A 13,273-nucleotide genomic window follows, 5' to 3' on the forward strand; every position below is an offset into this window, starting at 1 on the left:
CCAGCCGTGTTGAAATGGAAACGTTTCCAGACAGTGTATTGAACATTAAGAATTTGCCAAACTTAAAAGAAATAAATATTAAATATGATTATGGTTTACATAAAGACTTATGTAAAACTATCGTGAATGATGGATCATCCTGTGTAGTTATTCACGCAGCAGATCAATCTGTGGATTGCTGCTTGATAAGTGATTTTTGTCATTCAATAACTGTTTTAAACAAAATTAATTGCTTTTATTTCACCAAACTTGGTTGACACCAATAAAAAGACGTTTCATGCTAAACATCTAAGTTCTAGCTCATTGGGATTTTTAAAAGAAGATTTTAAATTTTTACTATATACATATAGTGAAAAAACAATGAGACCCTTGGGGCGGGGCCAGTTTTTACCCCAGGGCTTTTATTTGAACAAATTTTGTAGATTTTTATTAGAAGATGTTTCATGCTTTATATCTAAACACTAGCTATTTGGGTTTTTTCAAAGAAGATTTCCAAGTTTTTGCTATACACATATAAGGATAATCAATGACCACCGGAGTAGTAGTATATGGACCTTTTGGTGTGGTGTACCTAATAATTAGTATACCAACACAAACACGCATGCGCAACGGAAACAAGATGGTTGACAAAGTTTGATACGCGCGCGCAACTGGAAACAAGATGGTTGCCCGATTTTAGTATACCAACACAAATACGCACGCGCAATGGAAACATGGTTGAAAGAATAACCTTACAACTCTACACAAATTTTGGAAAAAAAATTGCGAATAGATGTGACGGGTGCAAAGGATTTGTTCTTTTTTATACTAACGGTCTTCATCGAATATATGCTTATTTAAGTGAACAGTGTGGGGAGATGTATTACTGTTTTCCTGATGAATGTTGGACTTATCGGAACACTAGATTTAATTTCAATATGATGATGGCTGTTGTTGATAATGAAGAATAAAGGTATTTTTTTTTGTTTGTTAGATATTTACTCGTTAATGCCAGGGGAAGTTACTACATGCATTTTCATAGTAGAAAAAATTTAAACGCAGTGAAGATAAAGTTGGTGTCTTAAGGTTTCGATGGTGCATAGATATTTAACATTACCAGAATTTTCCCACATAATTAAAGTCGGTATGACTATATTTACGTAAGATTTTGTTCTAACTGTCAATAAACTATCAACTGCGTAAGTAACTAATGTGACAACCGTGAAATGAAAATATTATAGACTTACGAAATATCGATGACACGGTTAAGATCTGAATAAATTATAATGAATTGTGTAATTTTAATAGTTATGCAGCAAAGAAGAAGTAACATTATTGAAATGCAGATTTCCTTGTATTCGGTGTCACACAATAAATTTTTATCACTTAACCAAAAACGTCTTTCATCACTGATATATCAATGAAGGCCAAATCAGTATTAAGAATATTTGATAATTGTCTTGTTTCTTTGGATGATTTGTATGTTGCACAAGATGCGTTAAATATCGATGTCAACTCTTTTAATCTTCGAGTGGAGGAACATCTTTCCGATAGCGATATTATTAATAATATTCCTATTAAAATATTTTTATTTAAAATCTTTTAAAATAGGACGATTTTCCGGAATAAATAGGGAAATATGGGAAATGCGAAATGAAGATAATCTTCTCTTAGACACAAAAGATTTTTTTACGGATTTGATGGAGAAACTTTAAATATTCCAAGACGATTATTGTGTAGACGGTGTAATCGTCATCGCTATCGTAGACTGTAAATTTATAATTGTATTGTTTAATCGGTATTACATCACAATGTAATTACCTCTGAATATTGAACAATATAAAAATCATATAACTAATGTGTCAAACAATATATTTAAGTTTGTCTTATCTGCACCATTTGTCAAATAAAAAGGAAAGATAAATACCATATTTTTGTTTGTAAATTTTGTTTCAACTGCTTTTTGATTTGTCTCGAATGTAGACTATTAAAGAATCATTTCAATTGTTGCAAATTATGCAATGAAAAGAAAAGAACAAATAACATAAATGCAGTGTCAGGAAGATGGATATAAACAAGGATAAAATTTAAAATTATTTTTGCTGGAAATGTGAGCGTTCATACATTATTATTATAACCTATAAAGATGACAGTCTTAGCTAACATTTTGAGGTGTTTCACACGCTAGAATTGTTTTCTTCACGTGTCGATTCAGTTTGTTATATATGCTGATAAAATTTACCCTTATGCAATTTACCCTTAAGCATTGTTTAAAATTATTTCTTCATAGGTTTTATAGAAAGAATGGATGCATGAAATTGTGACAGTATATTCGATTGTGTTTAGCTGAGGTGGGCATTATTCTCGCTGAACTCGCAATGGAGCAGACGCTAGTTATCCAGAACATTTCTCATGAAATAAAGATAATTCTCAAATACGATGGATATTTAGAAACACATGTATTGTATTTAGTTAAAGAGATGGATGACGAAAAAAACGAACAAGGAACTTCGCAATGCGATGCAACCAGGTTTTCAGCAAAATATTTCACAGAAGCTTTGTCATGAAGGGGCATTTGTTTTTAATTGAACTTTTAGGAGGAATTATGGCTTTTTTAATATTCCTCAAACAAAATAAATTGAGAAATTTTATGTTGTCTATTCGCCTTTTTTTCCCAAATGTTTTAGAAAGGTAAACAGTACTTTATTTTTGCTTAATTTTTGCATTTTTGCGTCTCTTGTCATTTTCTTTTGTCAACAATATTGGCGTGTGGTGTTTTGTGCGATATCAAGAAAAGTATGTTCACAATTTTAAAAAAATACTTGAATGATGTCTTGGTAGAAACATGGGAATTTAGTGAGCGCCAGGGCACTTGATGACAAAGCTTCTCTGAAAGTTTGGTCAAAATCCATTGAGAAATGTAGGAGGAGTTGAGCACAGAAGAAATTGTTCTCTATATATTCTGTATAAGGAAAAAATATACAAAGGGCCATAATGCGGTCAAATATTATCCAATCACAAAACCCCGACAATATGCGCCAGGCACTTGATAACAAAGCTTCTAAGAAAGTTTGGTCAAAATCCGTTGAGAAATGTAGGAGGAGTTGTGCACTGAAGAAATTGTTCACTATATATTCTATATAAGGAAAAAAAAACAAACGGCCATAATTACGTCAAATATATACCAATTGCAAAACCCTGGCAATATGTGTCAGGGCACTTGATGACAAAGCTTCTGAGAAAGTTTGGTCAAAATCCGTTGAGAAATGTAGGAGGAGTTGCGCACAGAAGAAATTGTTCACTATATATTTTATATAAGGAAAAAAAACAAAGGGCCATAATTAGGTCAAATATTATTTAATCGCAAAACCCCAACAATATGCGCCAGGGCACTTGATAACAAAGCTTCTAAGAAAGTTTGGTCAAAATCCGTTGAGAAATGTAGGAGGAGTTGTGCACAGAAGAAATTGTTCACTATATATTCTATATAAGGAAAAAAACAAAGGGCCATAATTAGGTCAAATATATACCAATTGCAAAACCCTGGCAATATGTGTCAGGGCACTTGATGACAAAGCTTCTGAGAAAGTTTGGTCAAAATCCGTTGAGAAATGTAGGAGGAGTTGCGCACAGAAGAAATTGTTCACTATATATTTTATATAAGGAAAAAAAACAAAGGGCCATAATTAGGTCAAATATTATCTAATCGCAAAACCCCGACAATATGCACCAGGGCACTTGATAACAAAGCTTCTGTGAAAGTTTGGTCAAAATCTGTTGAGAAATGTAGGAGGAGTTGCGCACAGAAGAAATTGTTTACGCCCGCCCGCCCGCCGACAAAAAACAAAGGGCCAATATATACCAATTGCAAAACCCTGGCAATATGTGTCAGGGCACTTGATGACAAAGCTTCTGAGAAAGTTTGGTCAAAATCCGTTGAGAAATGTAGGAGGAGTTGCGCACAGAAGAAATTGTTCACTATATATTTTATATAAGGAAAAAAAACAAAGGGCCATAATTAGGTCAAATATTATCTAATCGCAAAACCCCGACAATATGCGCCAGGGCACTTGATGACAAAGCTTCTGTGAAAGTTTGGTCAAAATCTGTTGAGAAATGTAGGTGGAGTTGTGCACAGAAGAAATTGTTTACGCCCGCCCGCCGACATACCTCAATCTAATAACCAGTTTTTTCCTTCGGAAAACCTGGTTAAAAATTGGGTTTTCAATAGAACAGATAAAAAAAATTCTAATATTTTCAAAGATTTTGTTTCCGTGCCTGGTGTTGCAAGAAAAATGATGTTTGACTACGGACAAAAAAGCGGAGCTTCATTCTCTTTAACACAACCCTACGACATCAATTTATATGAAACATTTATGAATAATTTAACCGGCGGGCCCTCTTTAGTTTTGTTGGCATCACGCAGTTGGAAAAACTCATATAAGGAAAGAAACTAATGAAATATGTCAGTCAATATACGGATTTGACGCCACCAGTCTATATTTGATGGCTATCAGTACTGATTTGCCTGTAGGTAGGTATATCAGACGAAAAAAAGAAAACAACTTTATTCCAGAAAACAAAGTACATCGATGCACCGCAATGTACGATTGGATGAATTGGTTAAATTTTTAGAAGGGAAAAAATATCAATCACAAAATGAATAGCGGGCGTGAATATAGAGTCGGACCTTATTTAGTGGATGGATATGATCCTGATACTAAAGAAATCTATGAATTTTTGGGAGACTGGTACCATTCTTGTCCGTGCTTAGGTGGACGTGATGAAAAGCAAATAGCTAATTACAATAAAACAATAGCTAGACTAGACTATATCAGATGTCATAATTACAAAATTAATGTAATATGGGAGTGTGAACATCGGAAAGAGTTGAGAGAAAACTTTGTTTTAACAAATATATCTTTGTACTTTTGAAGTCATAATTCTTTGACTACCACTTTTGCTATGCCTTTAGCACATTTATCCTCCTGATTATTACAACTGAAAGCATACATTTTAGATCTAAGACCAAAATATTCTGAAATGCATTTCTCATTTGTCTCACTTTACAATCACTTTCTTATTGACATCCGACTGTAAAAAGTCTGGTGTGTCAAAAAGATTTAACAAAATCTGTTTGAACATGTTACTACAAATCATCCATTGAATTCTACACAAACAAAAGGAGAGAAAACCTCTAGCGGAGAGGACACTAGATGTTAATAATCAACCTAAAACAGGAAATGATGGAATTAGGCCTGAAACATAATCTTAAAATAAAGCATTTTTTAGGAAGAAAGTATTGGCTTCATCAAACGCTTTGGCGAAGACAAAGGCAGAAAACAGAACACTGATAAAAATATTGAGAGGAAATGAAATTCCTTTTCGAAGGCAGAACCAACTGCAGCCAATAAGAGATTATAAAGGAACCTCTAAAATATTTTCGGAGATTTAACCAATCCTTTGTTATTCAACACTTGTAATGACCTAACAAATGATTATTGTTTACATTCTTTGTCTTTTACCAAGTCAATAATTGTGTTTCAAAACGGAATAAGTGGACATAGCTTAAGGCTACGTTCATTTGGACAGGTAGATACATTTTTCCTCAATATTAAAGAGAGGACATAACCGGTAGTCATTTTTGAAAATTTTAAGTCAGAAAAATGTTAGTCTTATTTTGTATCATAAGTGCAGACTTTTCTTAGTTTTACTATTATTTTCATGTATGTAAGAGTAAAATTACACAATGCATTGACTTCCACCGTATACACCGGTATTGAGACATTCAATTTGGAATTATTATTATTATTATTATTATTATTATTATTATCATCTATTCATAAATATTTCAGGTCTGCTAATATCTCAAAGAAGACTAAGACAAAAACAATAGAATGTCAGCTTATGACACTGATGCAACTGCTGCTGGTAATAAAGCCACTAAGAACAAGCGTATGGGAAGACAATAAAAAACAGGCCTGTAATATTATCATCTGATGATGATAATGGATGATAATGATGTTGTTGGTGCTAAGGAAATGGAAAGAGTCCTATGATGCTCTCAAAGAAGTGCTTCAAGTTTTAACTTGTCTCAAAGCCATCTGGCAATGGAATATGAAAATATCTGAGGTGGTATTAGCAAACTACAATGTAAATTCTAAGTAAAAAAAAGGGCATTAATTATTTTAGTCAAAGTCAATAACTTTAATTATTCAACATTTGTAAGTACTGATCAAAAAAACAAAACATAGAGTGTCTTTTGTGAACATGTTTGCTTATTTTGATATTTATCTGCGTGATGTAATATAATTTAGCCTCTTTTTCAATAAATTTCAGTTGTGTTCAGTTTTTTTTCATTATCTTTTAAAAATAACATTCTAAATAACTGTTTGAAGTTTATGTTGATTTTCATTTGTTATTATTTCAATCCTAACTCTAAAATTGAATAGAAGATTAAGATTTTCAGCAGATGGGTAATCAAACAACAAGAGGGCCATGATGGCCCTAAAATTGCTCACCTGCATAAAGGCCCCCGGGGCGGGGCCAATTTTCACCAAGGGGGCTTATATTTGAACAAACTTGGTAAACACCCATTAGAAGATATTTCATGATAAATTTCGAAGCTCTAGCTCTTTGGAGTTTATAAAAGAAATTTTTTAAGTTTTTACTAAACAAATATAGGGAAAACAATGACCTCCCATGAAGGGTCAATTTTGACCCCAGGGCTTTAATTTGAACAAACTTAGTAGACACTCACTAGAAGATATTTCATGCTTAGTATCTAAACTCTAGCTCTTTGGGGTTTTTATTACAAGATTTTTTAAGTTTTTACTATACACATATAAGGAAAATCAATGACCACAGGGGCTGGGCCAATTTTAAATCCAGGGTCCTTATTTGAACAAACTTGGTAGACAACCATTTAAAAATGTTTCATGCTAAATCTTAGCTGCTCTAGCTTTTAGGGTTTTATCTAAAGAAGATTTTTTTAAGTTTTTACTAAATACAAAGGAAAATCAATGACCCCCGGGGGAGATAATTCTGACCCCAGGGCTTTTATTTGAACAAACTTGGTAGACACTGACTAGACAAAGTTTCATGCCAAATATTTGAGCCCTAGCTCTTTTGGCTTTTTAAAAAGAATATTTTTAAGTTTTTTGGTTGCCATGGCAACCAGAGTTCTGCATTGAATTAAATTCGTTGAACGATTTTTAAAGTTGACTACCAAAGTAACATTCCTGTGAAGTTTGGATGAAATTTGCTCAGTGGTTTATGAGGAGATGTTGTTTAAAGTAAAAGTTTACCAACGGATGACAGATGGACTTACAGACAAAAAAGCAATCACAAATGCTCACCATGCCACTTTGTGACAGGTGAGCTAAAAAAGTACTGTGTTAATAATCAATTATAGACTCAGCACACAAAATACAATATTTCAATGCTGTCCTAAAATTCTTATAGTTTTATTTGATATAGTTCTAGTATTTATAATTACTGAGTGCTGGATTAAAGCATTCATAATCCAATATTGAAATCAGCTTTTTTACTAAATATTGGATCACTTCATTCATTATCAAATAATAAAATATATTGTGTGTAGCCAAATATTGGATAAAATAAGTGTTTATAAGCATTCATAATCCAATATTTTCAAAACAATGATAAATATGATGTTGGAGTACAATAATCACAATCCAATATTTTAATGTATTGGACTATACAAGTGTTGCATTTAGGCAGCGCGATTGCGCGATGTGCAAATCGCGCATTTTAAGGAAGTCAATGCGCCAAGTCGCGCATCTGATGATCTTTTTTTATCTTCATATCTTGAACTACCTGCTTGAATGCTTCAGCCATATTTGTTTTCACTCGCGGTAATGACTAAAATATGTACTAAATCGCGTGTATCAGCCGAATTGGTCATCTCGCCAGTGTATTGTAGTATTCGTCAATATGTTATTTTTCTATTTCCGTTATTGAGTGTACGATAGCTGTCAAAAAAGCCTTAAAGATAAATGAATTATTTTCAGTATGTCATATTGTTAGGTAAATGCATGTCCCCCGCATTTTTTACAAATCCCCCACATTTTTCATTTGAGTGGGGGACAATTCCCCATAATTTTGAAATTCTAGAATGATGAAACACTGACTATACATATAATATCATAATTACACACATTATAATATGCTGTCAAAAGTTGAAAATAAAATTCTATAAAACATACCATTGTGGGCATGTAGTTTTGTCCCTTACCAGATTTTTTATAAAAACAGTTATATAATTATTTAATTCATTATAACCATTAGAGTATTTGTATTCCAGTGTATTATTACTGCAATCCTAATCTAATATTTAAATATAGTATCATAACAGTAAACCCTATCTGGATAGGATATGAGATATCATTTGGAGTTATTGCTTGGGAAGAAAATCAAAATCTTAAATAAACCAAAAGCATAAATATCAAAAAAAAAAAATATGTATATATATATATATATATATAATTATATAAAAGGTCAATCTATAATATAAGATCACATGTTCATATAATCAACTAATCTATACTATGTGCCACTTACCTGGTGCCATTAAGTTCACAACACAGCAAGATGGTTTACATCGAACTTCTTGTAGCATCATAATTTTTCACACACAATATATAAAGTTAAAATCAGTTACCAAATCATCAGTCTTTAGATTTGAATTTACTTTGCTCATTAATCCAAAAAGAAAACACCAGTGTTTAATATTTTGTATCAAGTTCTTAAAATAGAATCCAGAAATATTAAACCGGTAGTTGTAGATGACAGTTCATATTGTCTCTCTGGATCACCAAGTTGTTAAAAAATTACAATAAATTTCAATCCAGGCATCAGTCAGATTTTTTTTTTTTTTTGACGAAAGTATGTCCCTTTCACATGCTTAACACTTTCAAAGTTGAAATATTCTACTTGTTTCTTATCAATCCATTCCACAAAATAATATTGAGATTTCATGCTGCTCCAGGTACCTAAAAATAGGCACCTGATATTTTTCGGTCAGTTGTTGTCTATGTGTATTTTATGCATCTGTTTATAAATGTTCACAGTTCTTCATCATTATTTCACTTAAAAATCAAGCAAAAATTAATTCCAAATTACATCCTTGATACTGGAACAAAAATGCTATCAGTTCATTTACTTTATAATCTTTATTTGAATCCCTAAACACTTTATGGTTGTAGCTACAGTTCTAGTGCTATTTGTAAATTTAAAAAAAAATGCTATTTTTCTGCTTGAGCTATATAATATTTCTAATGAACATTTTATCTTTTTTAATCTAAGTTCCAACACCAAGGGGCATCCATGCTCAGGAATAAAATTTCTTCTCATTTGATTCTAATTACTCTATCAACAAACTTGTAACTTGACTTAAATACTATCTGCAATTGTTTTTTGTTGATGTTTTTTTTTGCGTAGAATATGTCAACAAATTATTCCACACACATATTATGCAGTTTACACTTTTAAATCAATCAGTCACCTTTGACCTTGAACTGTGTCCCACTTCCTATCAAAGGTGATGGTATCCATGGAAACAGAAGAATCAGGTACCATCTTTTACCCAGTACCTCTTTCAAATTATGCAGAATTCCATTATTGTACTTTTTTATATTCTTCTTCCCTTCATATCTAGTTTGTCCAAATATGATTTGATAAATCTGAATGTATAGCAACCACGACAATAGTCCCAACATCACCGTGCCAACCGTTGTCAAGAAGGTGATTGCAAACACATACAGGTCATAGTAACCCATTAACCATCCCATATGCGGTGCAATGTACGATAAGAACGTATAAAGAGTAAGATGACCTTTCACCGACACCACAAAGGTCAAATTGAAAATATTACAGTACAGGGCAGCCATCACCATATGTGTTACCATGGCAACATAGTACCTATGATTGTAATAGCCAATACAACAACCTGTAAACCAGCAATGGTGGTCCCGTTTAAGAATACAGGTGTCACAAAGCTTACAGTGATATGACCTTGGAGGAAGGTTAAGGTCACAATCAGAGCAGTATCGCCAGCCTTCAGGTAGTAGGGAAAATGAGATAAATCTGAACCTTGTCCTAGATGTGTTCATTGTTACAATTTTGTACATGTTTCCATAAATGTTTACAGCAAAGAATGCTGTGACGGCATAGTGAATACATAGTTCCTGGAATCTTAACTTCTCTTCTTCAGGATTGTTATGAACTACTGGATAGTATTTAGGAAGGATATGGCAAACTTCGTACCAGAGTAGAAAGACACCACCAATACTGAATGTAAGAAGGCCTACAGCATCATATCTGTTGCTAGGTAACTGCAGTGACTTTGTTACAGGGCCAGCTGGAAAATGTGTCATCGTGGCAAACTGAAATCATAAAAAAATATAAAATATATAAGTTTAATAGTTACAAACACTTCAATAAAATAAGGAAATCTACATCTGGCCTATTGCAGCAACCTATATAAACTTATTAATAATAATTTTGAGATATCACTATTTCGTAACAACAATCTGGCTTCTAATCAGTGACTTTTTCCCTGTATTTTACAGCCGAATATAGGTTGTTTACCCTAGCTCAAAATAGGTACAGTTTTTTTCCCCTACATGTACATATGCTTATATTCTCCCCTAATATGCCCTGTGCACATTTTTCAAGTTACAGCAGATGAATTATCAGCTAGAAGACAGAAAGCTGTCACTACAGGTAGCCTATGATTATTATAATAATGTACCATGCATTTTAAATGGAATTGAAATTCTCAGTTGCCAGAATATTTATTTCAATGTTGACCCCTTTTCTGATTTATTGCATTATTATTTTCTCTGTCAGAAAGTCACAGGTTGTTTTGAAAATAGAAAAAAAATCATTGCTGATCACATATAAGATCAAATTATATATCAACAATGTACAGAGCTTAGATTATTGAGGTAGACCTTTCTGAACCTTTAACAGTTTGTTTGACATGCAGAACTTCTTCAATTCAAATTAGTCTATTTCAAGATAAAAATCGATAATTAGTCAGTTTGTTTGATTGGGCTTTACGTCACACTGACACAGTATAGGTCATATGGTGACGTTCCAGATTTACTGGTGGAAGAAGACATCGGGTGCCCTATGCATTTTTTCACGCACAAAGACCACCAGAGCAGAACCACTGAGCTAGCTGGAAAGCTTCCTCACATGAAGGGATCCAAAGTCCCTGTTGGGATTCGAACCCACAATGGTGAGGGGAAAGTATTTTGAAGTCAACGACCATTCCCATTCGGCCACAGACATCCCAAAAATTAGTCAGCCGACAGAGCAGAGCCAGAAATCAAAAGCTTATAACTTTCAATCCAGTATCATTTGTCAGATTTTAACCATTTCAATTGCCCCTCAAAATTGTCAAAACAGTGCTTAAACCCATTTTATGATGACTTAATAAATGTGTTAAACTTTTAACCACTCATACTAGTAATAAAATTCTTAGATTTTCAACATTTTCTTTGCTTCTAAACGACAGTTTGTTCTTATTTTGTTTTACTTACAAATGGTTACAATACAATCATTCAAATATGGAGTAACTCATAATTTCCGATATGATCAAACAGTACTCTATCAGATCAGAAATTGAGAAAACAAGAGCACCGCTAGGTGGAATATTATATGCCCAAAAGTGTTGTTTTTCTTATTTTAAGGATGAAGCATTAATTTTGTAAGACATGGAAATTAAATATAGTATTACCTCCTTCAAATAGCAATCCTCCTATAAAGTTTGAATATTATGAGCCAAATGGAACTTAAGTTATATTTTCAGTTCTTATAATGTTTTCTTTTCATACAATACTGAAAATAATATCTCACATACACCACATAACGCCACATATTTGATCCATATCAGTTAATAAATATTTTGACAAAACTGCGCCAATCCGTAAGCAACGTAATGACGTCATTCTAAGTATACAACTGTTTAAAAACACCGACGTTATTTCATACATGATAAATGGGACACTGATCTATAATCTAGAAGTTATTTCCCCTTGAAAAATTAACATTTATGATCTTCCTAATTTTATTGTGTAAGAATTTAAATAATATCGGTCTTAGCAGTGTTTATCTGCTATTCAACACAGTTTTTTTGGTTTTGATGCTAAACGGCCTTCGTGGTCAATTCATATGCATCAAAACTCCAAACCATTGTTAAATGGCTGATATTTTTAACACCGCTAAGACATTGTAAAAACTTGTACCCTGATAATGCATGTATCTTTAACCTACCCCCTCCCACCCACCCGGGCCTCTGTGAAAACAGTCATGGTTTCTTATGAACTTGTCATCATCAATATTAACAATTTGCGTTATCATAATATTCCTTGTACAAGTAACTTACTTGATATACATGATATACAATAGATTATATAACAGCAACTGAGTTCTAGCTAAGTGCCTCAGGTACAAATTTATCTCATTTAAGTTATATTCTACCATCAGCAACTTGAACTAGTTATACTATATATCATAATTACACTAAGTCTATGAAATTACATCATCTGGACTTAATTGTATACATTATCTATTGTATATCAATATAAAAAATGTCTGCATAATTCTATAATTTATACAAATTTAACCTAGAAATGATTAAAAGGATTTGCCCTAACTTAAATTTGGAACAAACCATATGAATTTTAAGGGATTTCAATGACAACAAAATATTTAAATTACTAAAGCTTCTGAAATATTATGTAAGAGTTTGGTGGGTTTAATTACAATATTCTCTAGTAATTTTCTAACAGGTTATAATAGAAAAAAATAAAATTTCCATACTTTTCCCCATCATCAACATCCTCAATACAAAAAATTCTACATTTTACCTTTTTTGGTGTACATGTCTCTGTCTTCATATAAATTTTTCTCCATTTTTCTTTTCGTATCAATTTGTTATTAAGCAATTATATTATTTTCAAAATAAACTTTCACAGTTTAGAAGAAATGTTTTTGTCTAAATTTGCAAAACTCCCTCCATGTTTTTTTTTTCTTTTTTTTCTTCTAAATTTTCAGTTCACTTCACTTTATCAATTCTACACCTGTATATCCAGTGACAATATTTTACCTTCTATTTCGAGATCCACCCCATTATGAACAGCCAAGCATATCAATTTTTTGCCATGTATCATTAAGGCTAAAGTTATCTTGATGCAGTTCAGCGAGTCTGTAACAAACAGGTTTCAAACAAAAACCGGGGTAAAAAGTTGATAAAATGACAAAC

At 32.4% G+C, this 13,273-nt stretch overlaps 1 protein-coding gene across 1 annotated transcript; it reads right to left on the reverse strand.

Moving 5' to 3' along the window:
• Nucleotides 1-8,508: 8,508 nt before the first annotated feature.
• Nucleotides 8,509-10,424, reverse strand: LOC132733231 (probable palmitoyltransferase ZDHHC24). Its single transcript, XM_060719832.1, has one exon. It carries the CDS (start codon nt 10,374-10,376, stop codon nt 9,498-9,500), a length of 879 nt encoding a protein of 292 aa, XP_060575815.1. The 5' UTR covers nt 10,377-10,424; the 3' UTR covers nt 8,509-9,497.
• Nucleotides 10,425-13,273: the final 2,849 nt, after the last annotated feature.

Source organism: Ruditapes philippinarum, unplaced genomic scaffold (assembly GCF_026571515.1).
Source record: "Ruditapes philippinarum isolate M1 unplaced genomic scaffold, ASM2657151v2 ctg4435_1_1_1_1, whole genome shotgun sequence".
Lineage (NCBI taxonomy): Eukaryota > Metazoa > Mollusca > Bivalvia > Venerida > Veneridae > Ruditapes > Ruditapes philippinarum.

What these genes read in the sequence shown, in the direction of transcription:
- LOC132733231 (XM_060719832.1), bottom strand. Translation starts at nt 10,376, where the DNA reads ATGACACATTTTCCAGCTGGCCCTGTAACAAAGTCACTGCAGTTACCT.